This window comes from Suncus etruscus, chromosome 19, assembly GCF_024139225.1.
Source record: "Suncus etruscus isolate mSunEtr1 chromosome 19, mSunEtr1.pri.cur, whole genome shotgun sequence".
Taxonomy (NCBI): domain Eukaryota; kingdom Metazoa; phylum Chordata; class Mammalia; order Eulipotyphla; family Soricidae; genus Suncus; species Suncus etruscus.
The window spans coordinates 35,934,691-35,957,946 of NC_064866.1; the positions used below are offsets into that span (position 1 = coordinate 35,934,691).

At 46.9% G+C, this 23,256-nt stretch overlaps 1 protein-coding gene and 1 non-coding gene across 2 annotated transcripts in view; one reads left to right on the forward strand and one right to left on the reverse strand.

The window, feature by feature from the left end:
* MYC (MYC proto-oncogene, bHLH transcription factor) overlaps positions 1-22,666 on the forward strand; it is a 64,859-nt gene extending 42,193 nt beyond the window's left edge. The window contains exons 2-7 of the mRNA XM_049765620.1: positions 14,906-15,185; positions 15,268-15,340; positions 16,420-16,641; positions 16,968-17,119; positions 19,223-20,003; positions 21,573-22,666. Coding sequence (XP_049621577.1) covers positions 14,906-15,185; positions 15,268-15,340; positions 16,420-16,641; positions 16,968-17,119; positions 19,223-20,003; positions 21,573-22,132 — 2,068 coding nt within the window. The 3' untranslated portion in view covers positions 22,133-22,666. The remainder of the gene's footprint in view (positions 1-14,905; positions 15,186-15,267; positions 15,341-16,419; positions 16,642-16,967; positions 17,120-19,222; positions 20,004-21,572) is intronic.
* On the reverse strand, positions 2,355-2,462 carry LOC125997681 (U6 spliceosomal RNA). Its single transcript, XR_007491719.1, has one exon. It is a non-coding gene; the product is annotated as a U6 spliceosomal RNA (small nuclear RNA).
* Positions 22,667-23,256: the final 590 nt, after the last annotated feature.

The following is a 23,256-nucleotide window of genomic DNA, read 5'->3' on the forward strand; positions in this document are numbered from 1 at the left end:
CCCCCCCCCCCACCTTCTGATAAGCCTAGAAAAAAAATGAGCTACAGTGAAATAGTTCTACCATATGTCCTTCTGCCTTATCTACAAATCCCCATTATCAGCAGTTTTATTGAGGTGATCGGAGCCACTTTATTCTCTTATCCTTGCCAATAACTGCTCTCATTCGGTCTTTCCTGGGGCTCCTTTGGGAAAATGGTACAATAATGAAGTATCTATTTTTTTAATTGACATATCAATTAAGATCCAATTCCCGTGTTTGTGTAATTATTAGGTTTATCCCATATTCATCAAAGAAACGCAGGTCCAAGCCAAGCTCTCGTTTTTTCAGAACGGTAATAAGCCTGATGTTAAAGTTATCAATGTATATTCTTCCCCACAGCACCTTAGCAAATGCCTCTTGTATTTCTCACACTCTAGGAAAACAATCCTAAATATAGAAAAAGCTTTATGTTCCAAAATGTTCACATCAGTGTTTTATACCATATCAAAACAATAAAGCAATTCAAACATTGTAAAAGGAAATGGTGGAGTGCGCTATTTTTATAATCACTTAATAAAATAGTTTATAGCCATTTTAAATGATGTTTTCATTACTTGAAATGATTTTTGGAATATAGGATTAAATGCACTATAAAAGAAATCATGTTCTCATCAATGTACCAAACAGAATTTCAGAGTTTTTTTTTTTTGGGGGGGGGGTGTTTGGACCACACCCTGTAGTGCTCAGGAGTTACTCACGACTCCGCACTCAGGAATCACTCCTGGTAGACTCCGAGGACCCTCTGAGTTGTTGTTCTATACCCTGTGAGTATTGAACCTGGGTTGGTTGCATGCAAGGCAAGCCCTTTATCCACTGTATTCTCTCTTCCCCTCCCATTTTTTTGTTTAAAAGAAAAACAAGAAAATTAAGAGTTAGGGATGCAATACTCGTCTGAATGAGACCTGAATTCAATCCCCAGCAATTCAAAAGAAAAAAAAAAAAAGCTAAGGAAAGGGCCAGAGAGATAACTCAGTATGTTTTGCTCAAGCTTTGCATGCGGGCCTAGATTCCTTTCCATGGTACATCATATTTTCCAAGCACTGGCAGGAGCAGGTCCCCAAAACCAACAAAGGTAAAACCTATGTATATATATATATATGTATGTGTGTATATGTATGCATATAAGTAGATGTGTATATGCAAATATATGTGCATAAATGTATATATGCTAATGACAGGTTTCTTGTACATTAATCCAGAGTATTTTGAGCAGAATATCCAGATTAGGCGGAAGGTTAGGGAATCTGAAAACTCTCAAAGAATTTAGAAGATGAATAACTGAGACAAAGACTCTGAAACGGGCCGGCGAGGTGGCGCTAGAGGTAAGGTGTCTGCCTTGCAAGCACTAGCCAAGGAAGGACTGCGGTTGGATCCCCCAGCGTCCCATATGATCCCCCCAAGCCAGGGGCTATTTCTGAGCGCTTAGCTAGGAGTAACCCCTGAGCATCAAATGGGCATGGCCCGAAAAAAAAAAAAGACTCTGAAACAGAGACGACAACAAGCACAAGCTCCCAAATCAGAAAAAAACTTGATCATAGGAGTAACTAAATTATTGAGTTATTAAGTGGGAACACATCATCAGATAGTCTTCTAAGATTTGCACCCTTCGCCAGAACCAGGAACTAAACTTTCCTTGCATGTAATAAGGAAATAATTCCATCCCCTGAAAAGAAAGCTTGCAAGCAGAAGACTGGCCTGGCAAGAAATCGGAAAGGGTGGTAATAACAGCACTTATCTCCCAAGGTTGTTAAAAGCGGAGAATGACTCGCTTTCAACAGGCCTGGCAAATGGCCAATCAGCACATGAAAAGGTGCACAGTATCATTAGCCATCAGGGAAATGCAAATCAAAATCACAATGACCCACTAATAGGACTATGATTTTAAAAAAAGGACTGATAACAACAAGTATTGTTGAAGATAGGCAGGAATTGGGCCTCTCCTAGACCACTGATAGAAGTATAAGCAGTTTGGCGGTTTTTCAAAAGGATAAACCGAGAATTAACATATGAAGAAATGTCTTGCACATTTATTTGGGTTGAATTTTTTTTTATTTGGGTTTGGTTGGGTTTTTTGTTTGTTTTGGTTTTGCTTTGGTTGTTTGTTTCAGATTTGGAAGTTTAGATTTGATTTATTTTTTTTAATAATATTTTGTTTAAACACCTTGATACAAACATGATTGTGGTTGGGTTTCAGTCATGCAAAGAACACCCCCCATCACCAGTGCAACATTCCCATCACTAATGTCCCAAATTTCCCTCCTCCCCACCCCATCCCTGCCTGTACTCTAGACAGGCTTTCTACTTCCCTCATATAAAAAATATAAAATGCTTCACGAATTTGCGTATCATTCTTGCACAGGGGCCATGCTAATCTTCTCTGTATCGTATCCAATTTTAATATATGTGCTGCCGAAGCGAGCACTATTTTTTGTTTTTTGTTTTTAGATCACACCCAGTGATGTTCAAGGGTTACTCCTGGCTCTGCACTCGAATTAATCATGTGTAAAAGAGTTATATTCCTGTTATACTATCTCTCCATCCCCATGTGTGTATGTTTATGTATGCGTAACGCATGTCTCTATGCAAGGTTATATACATGAATGGCATGCATATACTGTATATTTCCAAGAGAAATAAAAATGAATATTCACACCAAAATATTCAGAGCCTCATGATTTACATATTAAAAAGAGGAAGCAATACAAAGTAGCCCCAATAGGTAAAGGAAGGAGTAAAGAGTATCTTTCCATACAACTAAAAAATATTTAGCAATAAAACAAATGATATATTTATGCAGCACGGATGAACCTTGCAAATATTATACCGAGTGAAAGAGAATGTTAGAGGACTAAAAATTAACTGTATGAGTTCATTTACAGTAGGGGTTAACCTAAGCAAATACAAAGAGGCTAAAAGTAGATTGACTAACAGTTTCTTAGGACTAAGATATTGAGAGGAAAAGAGAAGTAACCAGTAGGCCCAAGGTTTCTTTTGAACATCATGAAAATGTTCCAAAGTTGATTGTACAGAGACGATAGCATAGCCCTGTGAACATATTAGAAAACATATTAGAAAGCAGCATGTTTTTTTCCAATGCCGGAAATAGAATTCAGGGCCGTATACCCTTCTCAACCTCTGAGCCACATTCCTAGACCAGTATGTGCATTGTACTTCAATGAAGCTGTTGTTTAAAACAAACAAAAACATAGGGTCAGATATATGGTACATATGCTTACTATTAGCTAGTGCTGTTGTATTCCAGTAAATATTTCCTGATTGCCTCCCTTACAAGGATGACATTTTTCTTTACAATCAGAATGATGAATACACAAGAAATGGTCTAAATCAGGCATCATAAACTCCAGCGCCTACCAAGACAGACAGAAACCAGAAGTGGACTGGGGCTAAGTTGAGTGGAGTGAGCCGAAGAGAGAGGTGAGGCCTCAGGCTAATGGAAAAAGCTGGAGACTTTTCCTAAGATCTGATGGTTGTGGAACCCCCATCTATTTAGGAATGCAAGTTCAGGATTGCTCAAGCTAATTTTTCAAGGGAAACTGAAATTTGAGTTTTATGTGAAATCTATTGACCTTTTGGTATTGGCAGTCAAGTTATTTTAAATGCTGGGAAGGTCAAAACTTGCATCTGAGCCAAGAGAGCAGCAGGCAAGATTCAGTCCTCGAGACATTTATTGCTTCTGTTCTAAGTGCTTTATCATGAAGCCCCAAATGGTCCTGAGCTTTCCAGTGCCATCTTGCCCTCCTCCCTAAACTCAGGTTTATCTCTCACTACCTCCACCAGACTTGATCCAAGCTGCAAAGACAGAAGAACTCAGGCATAAATAAAGTCCCCAAACATTCGCATAGCTGTCAAAATAAAAATAAAATTAAGAAAGGGTGCTGTGGAGCGAAGCTGAGGGTATACAGGTTTTGATTCCTAATCTAATTAAAGAACCTTAGAACAGAGTCTTTGTTCCAGGACCAAATTTAATTTACAATTTCATATCTCCGGTGAAAACCAGTTTTTATTAATTTGCCTCACAACAATCAGATATACTGGCCAGAACTTCAATATGTTTTTATTTAGTGTTGAATCCTCCGATGCTTAAAATTAATTATTTGAGTTTAATGGCAAACTCTGCAGCTAGAGGACGAGGTGCCTCTCCCTGTGCCTCTCCGGCACCTCAGTCAGTTCACAGAGGTGTCGATATGATTATTTAAAGAGTTGAAAGGTAAAGGGCAAGGAATGGGGAGGGAATTGAGCCTGCAATTATGCACAAATGCTTCAACGGGGAGGCAGATGGCATTCCTTGCATAAATTATTATTTATCCGTGGAATTCCCCTCTGCCTATTACCAAATCAGCCCTTTTGAAAAATTCTTTTTGGGACCTGTGAAGTCCCCTGGCAGGTTTCCAATGTCTGCCGCCTTCTCCCTGCAGAGATGCTGCAAAGGTGTGTAAGTTGGCCCACAGGCATCAGGCCAGAGAAAGCACTGATGCTCCAAATACCTTGAGCTAGGGCACAGACAGGAGTCCACTTGATCTTGCAAACTGTAGGCCAGGGGCCTTGACAGCCTGGAGAGACAGGAATCGATCAATGAACATAGACCCTTGATAAGACCTACCGCATATAAACAGCCACCAAGATGCCAGCTAAGATCCAGAGCTTGGAATTTACGGTGCATGCTCACCGAGGATTCTTGCACAAACAAAATCCTTGGGTAGGCAATAGCATTCCTATCTGAAAAAAATTTTTCTTTTCGTTTTAAAACAGGGTCTGGAAGATAAAGAACATTGCTAAATCTAAGGTCAACAAAAGAGCTTTCATTTTTAAGGGCAATTGCATTCTTGCCTCATCTTTAAGAAAACTCTGGTCACTGGAGGTATTGCCGTTTTCCATAGATGGGGAAATAAAGGATTTGACTCTGTGGAGTAATTTCTCCAGAATTGTGAGGCTGCAATTTGAGGGACCCATAAAACTCAAAAGGTTTGGGGCCAGAGTTATAGCACAGCAGTTGGGCATTTGCCTTGCACGCAGTTGATTCAGGACGGATGGTGGTTCGAATTCTGGCCCTCCATATGGTCCCCTGAGCCTGCCAGGAGCGATTTGTGAGTGCAGAGCCAGGAGTAACCCCTGAGTGCCACTGGGTGTGACCCAAAAACAAAATAAAAATATTTTCTAGATTTGTCAGATTACCTCCCATTCTCTATATGTCTCCCATCCAAGGCCTCTTCCTTACAGAAACCAAAATCTGTTTTACAGTCTCAAGCATCACTAACTTGCCAATAAACTAAGGTGTGCAGCAGAAGCTTTTCAGTCCAGGTGGTCAACTCATGTGAACAAGGTCTTACAAATGCCTCAACAACGGCCTCCCCAACGCCTGTATGTTAAAAGCCTTTGTTGTTGTTGCTAGTTGTTCTTTGCTATTATTGTTGTTTAGATGTCATATTAGGCTCAGTGCTGGGAGTTACTCCTGGCTCTGTGCTTAGGGGTCACTCCTGGTGGGCTAGGAGGATCATATAGGGTGCCAGAGATAAAACCCAGGTAAGCTTCATGCAAGGCAAGACACTACCTACCTACCTACTGGCCCTTGTAAAAAAAAAGATTTTTAGGGGCTGGAGAGTTAGCATGGAGGTAAGGCATTTGCCTTTTATGCAGAAGGACATTTTTGAATCCCGGCATCCATATGGTGATCCCCTGTGCCTGCCAGGGAAGACTTCTAAGCATAGAGCCAGGAGTAACCCCTGAGTGCTGCCGGATGTGACCCAAAAGCCCAAAAAAAAAAAAAGATTTTTAATCAATACTTCACAAAATTACAATGGAGATTTAATGAACCGATTCAGTGACTCTTTAACATTTTAACTCTCTGGGATATATTTCACCCGTGACATAACTCATATAGAATAAAACTTAGAGAAGGTTTTCATGATATCATACTGATTGATTATAAGCTTTGATGATATTGACCTTTGCTATGCTAGTTCATCTTTGTGGAAATGTTAAGTTGATGTCCAGCAATAGGTCATCACATCCCTGGCCCAGGCCCCATACCTGTCTCCCTGCATATTCCTTCACTTTTATTCTTCTAAGAATTTCCTCTGAATGATGTTATGATAAAATTGTGGGGGAATTGTACCTGTAGCATGGCCTTCTTTGAACCATTGTGAGTTCTGGTTTAATTTCATCTTGATTGCATTTGGGTTTTGGTCTCTGAGTTTGACTCCCTTCTCAAGGTTTATTCCCATCTTCATTGCCTGTGTTCTAATTCTCAAAGCACTGACCAACCATAAGTGGTAAAGAAACACAGATGGATTTTCAAGGCATCTCTCTTTTAATCAAACTGAGCCTGGCTGGGCATGGATTGAACTCAAAACTTGCTTCTGAATGTCATTCATTCAATAAGCATTACTGAGGGCCGCCCAGTACCCAGGCACTATACTCAGCTCTAGAAACCATGCCCCCTAGAGATGACATCCAGAGAATTGAAGAACAAAGGAGTTTGCTCAGAAGAAGCAAATGTGAATAAGATCAAATTAGTCCTGAATTCAGAAACTTCTGGTCAACCCAGTCAGACATGTGAATCCACATTAGCAGCTATTAGACTGTTAGACTTCCTGTCACATAAGAATGCTGTGATGCCTAAACCACTAAAAGCAATGGAAGGTTTGTCAGAAGCTCCAAAATGGAACACAACGGAGACTTGGAAGTTGACATTTCGGCCCCCAAATTTCATTTCTATATCTATCCCATAGACTATTAAGCTTCTCCGTCAGATGTCAACATAAAACCCAAATTTCTACCTTCCCTGAAAAACTACAAGGGCTATTCCCAAGTAGTGCTAGGCAATAAATGAGGTGCTAAGTGCTTGATACAGACAAATGTTCTCCATTTTACCCAGGTCCCCACCACGACCTGATGCCTCCTCGTTTACATTCCCTGTTGGGTCCCTTGTAAGCATTTGCATTTGCAATGCTTGATTTAAGATATGCTAGGAGAAAATGTGGATTCAAAACTAGATAGAATTCATATATGACGGGGTGGGGGGGATGGATCTCTCTTTTGAAAGAAAACTATTTCAGCACTCCAGGGCAACAACAACAACAACAAAAAAAAAAAAAACAAAAACAAGCAACCATATAGTTTAGCAGAAACTAGAGCCTCCCTTGCACTCTGGGGTCTTTCGAAGAACAGACTCTGATGGTCGTCAGATGAATTCCATTAAAGGAGGGAAATGCCTATGCAATGCCTTGAAAATATCAGGGCCCGGAGAGATAGCACAGCGGCATTTGCCTTGCAAGCAGCCGATCCAGGTCCAAAGGTGGTTGGTTCGAATCCCGGTGTCCCATATGGTCCCCCATGCCTGCCAGGAGCTATTTCTGAGCAGACAGCCAGGAGTAACCCCTGAGCACCCGCCGGGTGTGACCAAAGAAAATATCAAGGAGTAGCAGTAAGACTGAGCCAATTACTTGAACACAATGAAAAGGGGGCAATTGCTTGTCACAGGTTGCTGAGTAGAAAGTAGAGACAGAAAAAGTGAAAAGCATGATAGAAGAAAACTAAATGCTTAGTGAAGAAGGGAGAGCCTCATTTTCAGCCATTGGAAGCTACTGAAACATTTGTGTTTGTGTGTGTGATGCCAGGGTTTAAACCCAGGGCCCTTTGGACCAGAGAGGTCAAAGGTTTAGACACAGCCAAACCCAGTTAAATCCCCAGCACGGCATATGTTACTTTGCTACTACAAGGAGTGACCTTTGGCACAGAGCCAGAAGTAACTCCTGAGTACCTCTGAGGCGGCTCAACACAACAACAACAACTATAATAAGTAACTAAAGTAAAAATAAAGCCAGTGTTTTGGTCATGACAAGTGTGCATGATCAAGACCTCTACTGAATCTCTGTTTTTGTTTGGTTGGTTTTTTGCTTTTTTGCTTTGGGGGTCACACCCGTCAGTGCTCAGGGGTTTCTCCTGGCTCTGAGCTCAGAAATTGTTCCTGGTAGGCACAGGGAATCAAATGGGATGCCGGGATTCAAATCACTGTCTGTCCTGGATTGGCTGCTTGCAAGGCAAACATCCTACCATTGTGCTATCTCTCCGACCCTTTTTGTTGTTGTTGTTGTTTGTTTGAGTCTGCTTGGTTTGGTTTTGCATAGGAGTCACTCCTCACAGATTTTGGACCAGCTGTGCTTAAGACTCTCGAATGATACTCTCAGAATCATGTGGTACCAGGAACTAAAGACCCTGCATATATGAGGCATGCACTACAACATGACAAGTGTGCGTGATCAAGATATCTACTGAATGTCAAGGAATTGGACCAGGCCCACTGAGGAATTTTTTTTTTTTTTTTTGGTTTTTGGGCCACACCCGGTCTTGCTCAGGGGTTACTCCTGGCTGTCTGCTCAGAAATAGCTCCTGGCTGGCACGGGGACCATATGGGACACCGGGATTCCAACCAACCACCTTTGGTCCTGGATCGGCTACTTGCAAGGCAAACGCCGCTGTGCTATCTCTCCGGGCCCCCACAGAGGAATTTTTATAAAGAAAAAAATGAAAAATAAATTCCTAATCAAGTCTAGATGGAAAATGACTAAGCATCTAATGCTAGAACAGTCTGACAGCTAAGCTGAAGTCAAAACCTTCTTTTCAACCATTGGAAGTTACTGAAGAATTTTTGTTGGTGTGTGATGCCAGGGCTTTTGGGGACTAGAGAGTACAAGGTCTCTGGGCAAAAGGAGAGAGGAATGAGAATGCCAGCAGAGAGAAGGAGTAAGGGGAGAGCGTGGACTCCTACCAAGGATTTAGCCCTAATAGTGTACTTAGTGGGCCCACCTTAATCACTGTGGGTACTGTACTGGGTATTCTAGGGCACTTAAATGCTTTCCTGGGCCTCTCCCCCACAGGAAAATAACAAGAGGTAAGCCCTCATCCCTTAGCAATACCCCCAAAGGTCTTCCAGCTAAGCACTGGAGTTAAGAACTCCAGTTGAGAACATCCCCCCCTCCCCCAAGGACAGCAAAGTGGAGAAGCAAAATGGAAAAGAGGCTTTGGGGTCCCAAGGTCACTAGATACCTTCAAGAACGCTTCTTCCGGAATGAAATCTGTTTCCAAGGAGGGAGGAGGGAAAGAGACCATTTTCCAGAGAGAAGTTCCCAAAGTGAACTGTTCTCAGAAAGGCAGAAGCCTGATTGTGGGGTCTCTGCAAGTCAGAAGGACTAGGTCCCTTTTATCTAACCAGCTTCCAAAGGAAGGTTAAAAGGGACAAAGATTTGCCCCTCAGAGAGGCTCCTACCAAGCCCACTGCACGACCAAGTGAACTAGGGCCCAGCTTGGGGACAGAAGCAGCGCAGAAGGTCCAGACAGGCCAAGAGAGCGAAAGGGTGGAAACTTCTGAGATCTACTTGGGTTTGGCACTACGGAAACAATAAACCAAGCCTTTGAAGCAAGGAAACAAAGGAACCATTTGTCTACTGCAGCAGTTACTGGGTCCTCGAAGGACCATGAGAGAACAGGAGAGAATGCCAAACTGTAGATGAGATGGCATAGACAAGCTCCAGTTTCGGACCTTTAGCCCGGGTCTGAGGTCAAAGGTGAACACACACACACACACGCACACACACACACACACACACACACAAAATGTACTCAGTGACACACAAAAAATACAGGCTCTTGGATTTTCTATGAAAACACACAGATGCATTTCTTTTTTCCCATTGAGCTGCTTTCATTTATGTAGTATGTTTGCAGCAAGGGGTGGTGGGTGGGAGAGCCCAGATTTGTAAAATGCACAAAGACTTTCTTTCCAGCCTTTTTTTTTGTTCTCAGCCCTACAAGTGTAGGAGACTGAATGCTATTTTCTTCAGCCTCTCTCTGTTCCTCTCTTTGGGGTACCTGGGTGGCATTACAATGCTGTAAAGCTCCCCCCCTCTTTTTTTTTTTTTTTTTTACTAGAACCTGGCTAGCTTGGTTTTTAATCCATTAGCTTTTACTTCATTACGATCTTTCGGTGAGAAATAGGTAGGTATTCTTGGCGCTGGAGCAGTGGCGGAAGCAGTAGAGTGTCTGCCTTGCAGGCACTAACCTATGACGGACCCACTATTTGATTCCTCGGCATCCCATTTGGTCCCCCAAGCCAGGAGCGATTTCTGAGTGCAGAGCCAGGAGTAACCCCTGAGAGTCATGGGGTTTGGAAGAAAGAAAGAAAGAAAAGAAAAAGGTATTCTTAACTCTATCCTCTTACATTACTTCTGATGCTTTGACAGTCCTCAGACCAAGTGAGGGAACATGGGATAACAATCCGCCATGGGGCAGAGTGTTTCTGTTAACTCTACTAGTACCAAGTAGCATTTTCATCACATCACCTGGACAGCAGAGTTAGTGCCCTTCCTTACCAGCCACAGGTAACCTGTGGACAGATCAGCTCAGCTGTAAAAAGTTCTGCAGGGGAGGGAGGGGGACAAGATCTTCAAAGAGGGGAGCAGGATGAAGACGAGTCTGACTTACTTTTTTCCTGAATTCAAAAGGGACAGCACTGCCGTTGCGAGAATATGAGCTTGCGCAAATTTAGGATTCCTCTTTGTAGGGTTCAGGAAGAAAAAGGGTTCCTTTGAGTGAAGCAATCTTAAGGGATTGTTTACCTTCAGTGCAGGTGATAACAAAGCTGTCCTTGGGGGTGACTTGCCTATTAGAAACCCAGCAGCCTTCCCCTCCCCCCAACAAAGAAGGGGGCAATTAAAATGAGTGGAGATCCAGTCTCTTAAACTCCTAATTAGGAGTATTTGGGCCCAGAGAGATAGCACAGCGGTGTTTGCCTTGCAAGCAGCCGATCCAGGACCAAAGGTGGTTGGTTCGAATCCCGGTGTCCCATACGGTCCCCCGTGCCTGCCAGGAGCTATTTCTGAGCAGACAGCCAGGAGTAACCCCTGAGCACCGCTGGGTGTGGCCCAAAAACCAAAAAAAAAAATAAAATAAAATAAAAATAAAAATAAATAAATAAAAAAAAAGAAGTCAAATGCTTTGAAAATGGGCGGAGACCTTCTAGAGGCTTTCAACCTCAGTTTGAGCAAGGACATGAAAAAGGTAATTAAAACACCACAACAATACAGAAAGAAATATCAAATTAAATATCCAGTGAGCACTACAGTAATAAAGACAAGCACCACACAATGGTCTCGGTTCTAAAATCAAATCATGCCGGAGTGCAAAAAGAAAGAGAAAGATAATATAAAATAAGGGCCCGGAGAGATAGCACAGCAGCGTTTGCCTTGCAAGCAGCCAATCCAGGACCAAAGGTGGTTGGTTCGAATCCCGGTGTCCCATACGGTCCCCCGTGCCTGCCAGGAGCTATTTCTGAGCAGACAGCCAGGAGTATCCCCTGAGCACCGCCGGGTGTGGCCCAAAAACCAAACCAAAACAAAACAAAACAAAAAAAAAACAGGAGTATTTGTTCAAAACACACCTTATCCTGACTTCCAAAAGGAAGATTTTTGTGTTTTATTTTATTTTGTTTTGGAGTCACACTTAGAGGCACTCAGGGGTTACTCCTGGCTCCACGCTCAGAAATCACTGCTGGCAGGCTCCGGGGACCATATGGGATGCCCAGATTCAACCATCGGTCCTGGGTGCACAATGCGCAAAGCAAATGCCCTACCTTTGTGCTATCTCTCAGGCCCCCAAGGAAGTTATTATCTTTAAAAAAATGCTCCTAAAGAGCTAGAGAGATGGCTCAAGGGCTGGCATGCATTATTTGTCCATTCGAGGTCTAGATGTGAGTGGACCCCACTACCCACCCACCCACACAGTCACTCACACCCCAGCAGAGAGCCCAGAATAGCCCCCAAACAATAAAACAGAAACTCAACAGTCGCAGAATCCTTCAAGGATTTGGACCAGTAGCTACCGACTGATCAGCATCAGAAAGTCTTTTCAGACCCTGATTTTCCTTTTCTCTAGTTTACAATTATCCCTCTGCAATGAGCTTGTATCTCTTTGGTCATCTCCAACGGAATGGTTGATTCCAATCTCCCCTAGTATTTCTCAAGCCGACAAAAGTCTCCTCTAGGTCAAAAGTGTTTTTTTTTTTTTAATAAAATGACTGAAAGAAAAGCACCGGAGTTCCTTCACCACAAAAAAGATTGAACTATCATTTCCTGGGCTGTAAAACAGAATGACCCCCAACTTATTTGCCCCCCCCCCCAAAAAAAAACATTTATAGAAGGGGCGTTATCTTGAAAGGAACACCTTAGGTGATAGAACCTGCCTGAAGGGAGGGAGGGTAGGTACTAAGACAAAGGAGCAAGAGGCCTTTGTGGGCACAGTCAAACATCTTCTTGAGTTTCCAAGTCCCACATCCCACTGGCCCCATCTGGTCGAGTAGAGCGTTGGTTCTTTCAAAAACGACTCCAGTAGCTCAAAGGAGAGCTCTTGAGTGGCTGGCGGGCCTTGAGTCAGTCTTGGGGTTCTGTTACTGGGTTTTGTTTTGTTTTGTTTGTTTTTTGGGGTTTTTTTGGGGGGCCACACCCGGCGATGCTCAGGGGTTACTCCTGGCTGTCTGCTCAGAAATAGCTCCTGGCAGGCACGGGGGACCAAATGGGACACCGGGATTTGAACCAACCACCTTTGGTCCTGGATCAGCTGCTTGCAAGGCAAACACCGCTGTGCTATCTCTCCGGGCCCAAGGGTTTTGTTTTGACCCTGTGGAAAGCAATCTTTGAGCTTCAGGTCAAAGGAGGAGGAAGATTTCAGGGATCTCCACCCCCACCCCCAACCAGACGCCTTCCAGGAAGTGTCCTCCCACTCCCCCTTGCCAAATTCCCTGGGGAGACATCCAAGCAATCGGACTCAGTCAAGCAAGGGCTTCTCATAAAAACTGACTTGAAATCCACCTGGAAACATGCTGTTGCATTTCCTGCACGCTGGCCTTCCCCCACCTCGGCCTTTGGTATGAGAAGGATTTATTTCAATAGACCTTCACACCTTTTAGAAATTAATTTGTAATGAAAGCACAAAGTGATTCGCAAAGTTATTGATTGGTGATCTTTAAGCATCTAATATTTCAACACCAATTCTCAAAGCCAGTGCTCCCAAACGCCATCATCCTCCCTCCCCCTACACCACCACCACCACCACCACCATCACCCCTCACTGGGCAGGCAAATGACAAAGTTCAGTGGTTGCCAATTAGATCTCATATTTTCAGTGCTGTTGAGTCTATGTTTCGGATATTTATCTATACCACTCTCCCACACCCCCAAAGACCCAACTCCTATTTCTCCATTACTTCCCTTTCTTTTCTCTGTCCTTTTCTTTCTTAAGCTCTGGGGTCAAGATAGATATAGGCCTTCCCCCTATATTCCCCATTTATTGCATTACATTTCCTCATCCACTTATCCTACCACCCATTTTTGTTGTTGTTGTTGTTTTTTGTTTTTTGGGCCACACCTGGTGACGCTGCTCAGGGGTTACTCCTGGCTCTGTGCTCAGAAATCACTCCTGGCTTGGGGGTACCTTACCTAACCCATTATTTTATTGTTCCCTCAAATGTTCCTGCCCATTACTATCAAAGCAAATGGCGCTTTATTGCTCACCATTCTGATTTTATTTTTCAAAATAATAACCAAACTCAAATATATTCCTCATGTCCCAACTTATCTTCCCCTTTCCTTAGCATCGCCTTCAAACTGAGTGATCAGATCGTAGTTTGGAGTTGAGTTGGTTTTACTACTTTGGAATTGGGGGCGTGTGGAACCCAGAAAAAGCATCCTTTCTCCTAAGGTGATATTCATTGTGAAAAAGTGTTGATAACTTATAAGTATTGATGGCATACACGACTGGAGACCTGGAACCCACTTTTCCATCCAGAAATTCCTCTCTCTCCCCCATCTCTGCAGCTGGCTAGCAGGCCATGAGAAGCAGCAGCTGGAAATTCATTTGAAGGACCCCCTGTCTCTAGACGTCCCTGCCCCCCATCCCATCCCCCAGGCCTTGGGGGGGGAAATCCAGGCTCGGAGAAGCCGGAGGCCAGTAGAGGGTGCACTTACTTTACTTTAAAGCAAATCCGAGCTCCAGGGCCAGCGGGCGGGGACAGAAGGCTTTGCAACACCACCCAGACCCGGGATTGGAGGTTCCCCTGGTTTGGGGCGCAGGCCTGGAGGGTGGAGCGATTTGCAACCCTTAAAGCCCAAATGCGCTGCGCGCTAGCCCGGGAGGAAGTTACCAGTCCTTGAACAATTGAACGTTGAGCGGCAGACTCAACGGGTAATAATTCATCTTAAGTACAAGCCTTCCTAGCACGCCCTCCTCCCCCTAGATGTCTTTACTTTTGGGGGGCTGGGGTGGAGGGCTGGGTGCCCTGGCTGTCAAAAAAAAAAAAAAAGAAGTTTTTAAGCCCTGGAATAATACCAAAGAGTAGATCCCGAAAGACACATTAAATGGATACATTCATATATTTATATTTCTATCTCCATATATAATTTTGTATATGATTATATATCATTAATTATATTGAATCCAATCCTGTGTTGTATAGAGCAACGTTCTAGATAGACGTGTCCCTAAAATATATATTGAATATGTCTTTATGTGCGCAGCTATCCATTCACTTCCATTATGGTATTCAGGGAAAAAAAAACCAAAAACACTAGGCAACATTGCCTGAAATTCGGACTATTTTTAATAGACTCCAGATCTCAAAAAAAAAAAAAAAAAAAAAAAGGGAAGTGGGCAGGCTGCTGGCCTTAGAACAAACTCAGCATTTGCTGCTAGACCCAGACCCTGACAATGAAGGGAAAGGGAAAGCCTAAGGAGTCACGACGTCGGTCCGTCCGAGGAGGAAAGAGTTAACGGTTTCCTACACCAGAGTCCCCGCAGACCCCAGCAGTCGACTCTTTTGGGGAGATCCACCCCGCTGGTAGCAGCACCCCTTCCCCCCAATATTCCCGTCTGGCGCCTGGGGTCTCCCACACACCGCACCACCACCTGGAAGTCTCAGACGGGTGCAAATGGGAGCCGCGGGGTGCAAGGAGATTTGTCTGGTCTGAAGCCGGGTTTCGAACTGGGAGACTCGGGGAGTGGCGCTGAGGAGAGGAGGAGGGTGAAACCCCTTTGGGCAACTAGTGCCGGGGACCCCCAGCTGCACGCCCCGTCAGCTGTGCGCCTCCCCCAATAATCTATCCGGCTAGAAATCCACGCAGAAAGATGACAGTAGGATTTGCGCGCCGGTTGGCTTTTAGGGAGACCTGGCGGGCGGGGTGCTAGGGGGTTCTGCCATGTGGGCAGCAAATTGGGGAGAAGTCATCCTGGGAGGTAGGCCCTCAATGGAGCTAGCTGTCTGTCCATGCATCATGCATAATGTATCCCACTACGCAATCAATCAATAAATGCACTGGGGGGGGGTGGGTTTATTCAGAGCGCGTCTCCAAGTAGACGTGGCAATGCGTTGCAGTTATTTTTTTTTTTTTTTGGTTTTGTTTTCAATCATTCCAGGAATCATTTTTCCTCTGGATACCGCTGATCATTTATCCCCCGATAGACACTGACACCCCCTCCCCTTATACCCTACCCCAACCCGAGACAAACACACAGACACCCCCTGTACTCTTCCAGGCGCCCATCAATCCCTTTCCTGATTTCCCAAACGCTGCCCTTTTTCTTTCCCCAGCCTTGGGTAGGTAGGAAGGCTCCTGCCTGCCTGCCTGCCTGCCTGCCTGCCTGCCTGCCTGCCTGCCTGCCTGCCTGCCTGCCTGCCTGTCTGGGACGTGCGTGGCAGAGTGTTGGGGACGCGGTGTCTTTTCGGGGTGAAGGGCTCAGCTGTTCCTTCCTCCAGCAACGATTCCAGCTCGCAGAAAGAGGGCTGCAGTGTCTTAACTAGCAGTGCGCCACTGGAGCAGCAGAGAAGCAGGAGGGTGTGTGTCTGTGTGTGTGTGTGTGTGTGTGTGTCTGTGTATGTGTGTGTGTGTGTGTGTGTGAGAGAGAGAGAGAGAGAGAGAGAGAGAGAGAGAGAGAGAGAGAGAGAGAGAGAGAGAGAGAGAGAGAGAGAGAGAGAGAGAGAGAGAGAGAGAGAGAGAGAGAGAAACCAAGTCTTGGTGGGTGGGTGGCTTGCAGGCAGTAACTCTCTTGCACATATTTAAGCACACGATTTGGGTAGAGAGAAGGGTGTGTGTGTGAGCAAAATAAAATAAAGTAAAATAAAATGGTAGGAACCCCATTTAATTCAGCAGAGCTCTGAGTGTTTACAAGGGGTGACTCCTCCAGCTTCTGGAGTGCCCGCCGGCCTGGCAGCGGAGTCTCCTCCCTCGGCAGAGCAGAAGCGCCCCTTCCCTCCTCCCTTCCTCCTTCTTCTCCTCCTCCTCCTCCACCACCCCCTCCTCCTGGGGTCTGCAAAGCTGAGGGCGGAGGCGAAGAAAAAGGATCCTCTCCCAGAATCCCCGCCCACCAGCCCTTTATAGCCGAGGGTCTGCGGGTGCCGGGACCCCCCGAACCGCGCGCGCCTCCGCTCTCCACTCCAGGCCGCTCGGGCTGTCCTTTGCGCTCCGGCTTGCCACCGCCTCCTGGCTTCCCTCCAAGCTCGGGGGCAAAAGAAAAAAAGGGCCGGGCTTTGCTTTCAGGTTGGCGGGAAAAAGAACAAGGGGGAGGGATTTGCGGGGCGTCGGGTCTGGTATAAAAGCCCATTTTTTGCTGCGCTTTCTTCGACTCGCTGTAGTAATTCCAGCGAGAGAGGTGGAGAGGAAGGAAGGGAGAGCGAGCCGGCGGGCCTGGAGGGTTGCAAGACGCAGCCTTGCCGGGCTAAGCCGAGCCGAGCCGGGGAAGGAAGAGGGGCAGCGGGGTGACTGCTAGGGGACCCCTGTCCACGACCCACCGCACCCCAAAAGCCTCACCCCTTGCAGCAAGGGGCACTTTCCTTCCCATTGGAACTTACAAAAATCCTGCTGAGAACCAGACTCGACTGCGCGCTTTTGGAAGTCAGTCGCCTGCCTGGGAAGGGAAAGGAGACACTTTGCGCCCCAGCTGCTGGCTCCAACGCTTTTTTTTTGGGGGGGGGGACAAAGAGGAACCCTGAATTTACTTGGACTAGTGGAAAAACCGGTAAGCGCCTGGCTCGATCTGTCTCTGGCATTTATTTCCATTTTATTTTCTTTTTAATTTTTTTTTTTTTTGCTGTCGTTTCGGGCCGCGCCGAGTTGGCTCTCCAAAACCGGGGTGTCTCTTCTTCCAGTCCTGGTCTTGCTTGCTCGCTGACACTCCTCGGAGGAGTTGTGGTCGGTTGGGAAAAGGGTGAGGATCAACCCCGAACTGAAACTGGATCGGGGGTGACTTGTCAAGATGAGATTTGGGGGGGGGGGATTTGGATGAAGGAAAAAGAAACATTATTAAAAAAAAAAAAAGGAAAGGATTTTTTTTTTGGAACTAACCTTGGAAGCTTTTTTGATTTTTGATGATTATTTTGATCTTATTTTATTTTGGGTTTCTATATTGGCCAGTTGGGAGATTTCCTGCTTTACTGGAGAAATTGCTTTCTAACATCTCACCCAACCAACACCACCCACCCTTCCACCACTTTAGGGTGCAGGGGATGGAGAGACTGTGCTCTGGTGGGGAGGCAGAAATCTTTGTATATTGAGCTCTTTGGAGCCCGAATTCCATCTACTCAACGCCAGCTGGAGCTCGGAAGCCGCTGTCTTTCCCTTGTCTCGGAAGGGACCTTTAAATTGCGCCTTTGCGCATTTCTGACAGCCGGGGAGAGACAGCGGCGCGCCTTCCCCGCTGGTCGCCCCTTGCCTCCTTTTTGGAGAAGTTGGCATTGGGGGGGGGGGGACTTGAAGAAAGAAAATAAAACCATCCGAGGAGACATGGGGGGGTCTGCTCAAGTGTGCCAGGATGAATTAGGAATTATTAGGCTCGAGAATGGAGGAAAACGCAAATGCGTTTCTGCACTATCCTTTGGCAGCTGGGTTAAGAACACCGTCTCCGCACCCCGCCGCCTCTCGGGGGTCCCCAACAGGGGTGACCCCCCCCCAAGCCCCGGAGATGCAGAGAAGCCGGTCCCGGGGCTTCTCCCGAACAGCTGCTACTCTGGGCGGGGAAGCCCAAGGCCACCCGGCCGGGCCACCCATTCCTATTTAGGGTCCACGGCTGCTTTACGCGCGGTGCGGGGTGCTGCGGGAATGCGCCCTGGTGTTTTTGGAAGCCCCTTTCTCCACTTGGGGTGGGCGGGAGGCGGTTCAGACCCGACCCTGAGCCAGTCCCGGCAGCTAGAGGAGAGAAAGGCCAGCCAAGCCGGTGGAGCCGAGGCTCTGGGGGTGGGGATGGAGGAGGCGGGGATGGGGCGGTGCGGTGCGGCGCCCGCGGGGAAAGGAGCGGGCGCGGCGGGAGTGGGAAGGGGCGCGGCGCCCAGAGGCCCCGGTGCCTCCAGCCTGCTCCAGGTGGCGCAAAACTTGGCTCTGCGGCTCCCACCGACCCGGCTTCCCCGTCTTGGGGTCCCCTCTTTGAGCCTGGATTCTCCCTGGCTGGAGGAGAGGCGCGCCCCAGGTGGACCCCAAGTGCGCGTCTGGGTGTCGGGGGTCCACAAAACTGGGTGAAAGAGAGTCTTTTTTTTTTTTTTTTTTTTTTTTTTAAGCTTCATTTATTTTGGTTTTTGGGTCACACCCGGCAACAGCGCTCAGGGGTTCCTCCTGGCTCTGCACTTAGAAATCGCTCCTGGCAGGCTCGGGGAAGACCATATGGGATGCCAGGATTTGAACCCCCGTCCCTCTGCGTGCCAGGCAAACGCCCTACCTGTCTGCTATCTCTCCAGCCTTTTATTGATTAATTGATTGGCTTCTGAGCCACACCCAGCGGCGCTCAAGGATGACTCCTGGCTTTGCGCTCAGAAATCTCCCCCTGGCAAAGCTGGAGGGGGACCATATGGGATGCCGGGAATCGAACCTGGGTCCTTCCCAGATCGGCCGCATGCAAGGCAAAAAGCCCTACTCAACGTTTGTGCTGTCTCTCTGGCTCTTTTTGTGTGTGCTTGCTGACTGACCCCCTTGCTAGCCAGACCGGCCAGGAGGACTGACTGGACTCCCTGGGAGAGGCGGTGCGCAATGGCGCGCCGCGCCGTGCCATGCCATGCCATGCAATCCAATGCAACGCGCGCTGGTTTTCTGCAAACCCCACTGACCCCCGGCTTTGCTGTCCTCTTTCTTGCAGGCTGCCACGATGCCCCTGAACGTGAGCTTCGCCAGTCGCAACTACGACTTGGACTACGATTCGGTGCAGCCTTACTTCTACTGCGACGAGGAGGAAAATTTCTATCAGCAGCAGCAGCAGAGCGAGTGGCAGCCGCCGGCGCCCAGCGAGGATATCTGGAAGAAATTTGAGCTGCTGCCCACCCCGCCCCTGTCCCCCAGCCGGCGATCGGGGCTCTGCTCACCCTCCTCTTACTTCGCCGTCGCCCCCTTCTCACCACGGGGCGACGACGACGGTGGCGGAGGCAGCAGCTTGTCCACCGCTGACCAGCTGGAGATGGTCACCGAGCTGTTGGGGGGGGACATGGTGAACCAAAGCTTCATCTGCGACCCCGACGACGAGACCTTCATCAAGAACATCATCATCCAGGACTGCATGTGGAGTGGCTTCTCGGCCGCTGCCAAGCTGGTGTCGGAGAAGTTGGCGTCCTACCAGGCGGCCCGCAAGGACACTGGAGGCCCCGGGCTTGCCCGCACCCCCGGAGGCTGTTCCACGTCCAGCCTCTACCTGCAGGACCTGAGCGCAGCCGCCTCCGAGTGCATCGACCCCTCGGTGGTCTTCCCCTACCCGCTCAACGACTCCTCGCCCAAGTCCTGCTCCTCCACCGCCTCCTCGTCCGACTCCGACGCCTTCTCCCCCAGTTCGGACTCTCTGCTGTCCTCCACGGAGTCCTCCCCGCAGGCCAGTCCCCAGCCCCTGGTGCTCCACGAGGACACCCCACCCACCACCAGCAGCGACTCTGGTAAGGAAGGTCCTCCCTGGATCTCCAAGCTGGGGTTGGGAAGCTTTCCTAATCCTGTCATCTGGGTCTGTCATCACTTTTTTTTCCCCTTCACTTCTCTCTCTCTCTCTCCCTACTTTTTTTGGAAAAAGAAATGCACTGAGGCTTTCTTAGAAGCTGAGCCCCACCCTTCCTTTGGGTATTTTGGGGTTGTTTTATATATATATATATATATATGTTTGGGAGTTTTTTGCATCTTTAAAATTTTTATTTGGATCATAATGGCTTACATATCTTTCACAGTAGTATTTTAGGTACATATCAACATTGAATCAGGAGAATACCCACCACCAAATTTGTCCTCCCCCATCTCAATTTCCCTTTTGCAACCCATTTACCCCACCATCACCCCCTGGACTGCCAGAGTAGGTGGTCCCCTCTTTGTCCAGCTCACTATTAGATATATTATTATATATGTTTGGTCCTGGTACCCCCCCCCTCTTTTTTAAGAAGCAGAGCTAGATAAATCGAGTTCTGTGGCTTTGTTTGAAGGAGAGAAAAGCAATAGATTGGGGTACAAAATAAGAGGATTAAAATATATATATATCTGTTTGGTTTATCCTGCAACTCTTAGCCACACCCTCTTACCTTTCCTGAGCTTTATTTGAATTGCCTCTGGACAGGGGGTGGTGGAGTGGGGTGGAGAGGAGGGAAGGGCAGTTGAATGGATCTGCCTCCGCCCTCTTCTTAACTTCTGGGAAGTTGCTGGAATTAGATAGACTAACTGATGAACTGAACTGAGAAGGAACTGAGGACTTCCTGCCTGCCACTGGGAGGTAGTGAAAGTGTCCTCTAAGGGGGGGGGTAGTCAACTCAAGCTGGAGGCCTGTGGGGGTGGGGACCAATCTGTAAGCTTAAAGGCCAACCCTTTTACTTCTCATCCCCACTTCTCAGGATTTTTTTTAAGCAAACCTGCAAGGTTTTCTTTATTTTGGGGGCACAGTCAAGAAAATGGAGATCTGGGCCTGGAGAGATAGCACAGCGGTGTTTGCCTTGCAAGCAGCTGATCCAGGACCAAAGGTGGTTGGTTCGAATCCCGGTGTCCCATATGGTCCCCCGTGCCTGCCAGGAGCTATTTCTGAGCAGACAGCCAGGAGTAACCCCTGAGCACCGCCGGGTGTGGCCCAAAAACCAAAAAAAAGAAAAAAAGAAAATGGGGATCTGTTAAAGTCCAGCCCCAGAGATTTGCATCTAGCATTCGCCATAGCTAAGGGATACCTTGGTAAATCTTAAAAATAGGAGGTGCTGGGAATGTGCTTTGGGTGTGTCCAAATGCCTCATTAAGTCTTAGGTAAGAATTGGCATGGTGTCCTATCCTGGCAAAATGTAATTTTCTTGTCTGTCCCATAAATCCAGCTGACATTCTCCTCCCTCTCTGAGGCTCTGCCTTCTATGGGAAAAAGAGCCTCCTATGGGGGAATGGCTAGTTCCTTGGGGGGGGGGGGGGGCACTGAATGAGGGCCTATTTGCACAGCATCCGTTGGCTCTGAACTTGAGGAAACTAACCCTGATCATTTCTCTTTCTTAAAGAGGAAGAGCCAGAGGATGAGGAAGAAATCGATGTTGTTTCTGTGGAAAAGAGACACCCCCCCAAAAGATCAGAGTCGGCATCCTCGCCAGCAGGCAGCCACAGCAAACCTCCCCACAGTCCTCTGGTCCTTAAGAGGTGTCATGTGTCTACCCATCAGCACAATTACGCAGCACCCCCATCCACCAGGAAGGACTACCCCGCGGCCAAGAGGGCCAAGTTGGACAGTGGCAGGGTCCTGAAACAAATCAGCAACAACCGCAAATGCACCAGCCCCAGGTCGTCGGACACAGAGGAGAACGACAAGAGGCGGACGCACAATGTCTTGGAACGCCAGAGGAGGAATGAGTTGAAAAGGAGTTTTTTTGCCCTCCGCGACCAGATCCCCGAATTGGAAAACAACGAGAAGGCCCCCAAAGTCGTCATCCTCAAAAAAGCCACCACCTACATCCAGTCGGTCCAAATCGAAGAGCAGAAGCTCCTTTCCGAGAAGGACTTGTTGAGGAAGAGGCGGGAACAGTTGAAACATAAACTCGAACAACTTCGGAACTCGGGTGCATGAGGTGTGAGCTGTTGTTGGAGGGAGGAACTGGAATGCCAGTGGACTCTCGCTTGTTCCCAAGGGGAAGGGTTCCTTCTGACAGAAGTAACTGCCAGATCTGCTAAGGACTGACTCTGAAAATGCATGATGGATAGTGCAACCTCACAACCGTGGCTGGGTCTTAAGGACTGCAAGGTTTAGCCATAATGTAAACTGCCTCAAATGGGACTTCGGGCATAAAAGAACTTTTTTTTATGCTTGCCTTTTATTATTTTTTTTTCCTTTGAACAGATTTGTATTTAAGAATTCTTTTTAAAAAAAACCTTCACAAAGTTTACCCCCCATTTTCCTGTGTACAGATGGCCATGAAATGTAAATAACTTTAATAAAACGTTTATAGCAGTTATCCAAGATTTCAAAAAAAAAAACTGTATTATATAAACCATAATTTTTTTTATTTAAGTACATTTTCCTTTTTAAAGTTGATTTTTTTTCTATTGTTTTTAGAAAAAAATAAAAAGAACTGGCAAAATATATCATTGAGCCGAATCGGAAGTGTTTGGTTACTTTCTCCTTATTTTCTCCATTCTTTTTTCTTTATTGATCACAAAACAACAGAATGTGGTCTTTCAGGGAATGGGTTTAAAAGATGGGGGAAGGGTCCCGGAGAGATAGCACAGCAGTGTTTGCCTTGCAAGCAGCCGATTCAGAACCAAAGGTGATTGGTTCGAATCCCGGTGTCCCGTATGGTCCCCTGTGCCTGCCAGGAGCTACTTCTGAGCAGACAGCCAGGAGTAACTCCTGAGCACTGCCGGGTGTGGCCCAAAAACCAAAAAAAAAAAAAAAAAGATGGGGAAGAAGGGCAAGGGGTTGGGGCTGCAGTAAGATAGTTTCCCCACCCCCGTGCACTGCTAGGAGTGCAGAAACTAAGGTAACCCCTCCCTGAGTCCCTGCCAGGTAGAAGACAATGAAAAAAAAGTTAAGGAGCCAGCTCAGTGATACAGAACATGGGTTTTACATTAAAAAATTAAAAATTATTACTTTGGGGACTGGAGCAATGGTTCAGCAGTAGGGGGTTTGCCTTACAATGCTGATCCAGGACAGACAAGATGACACCACAGTTCAATCCCCCAGAGTCCGAAATG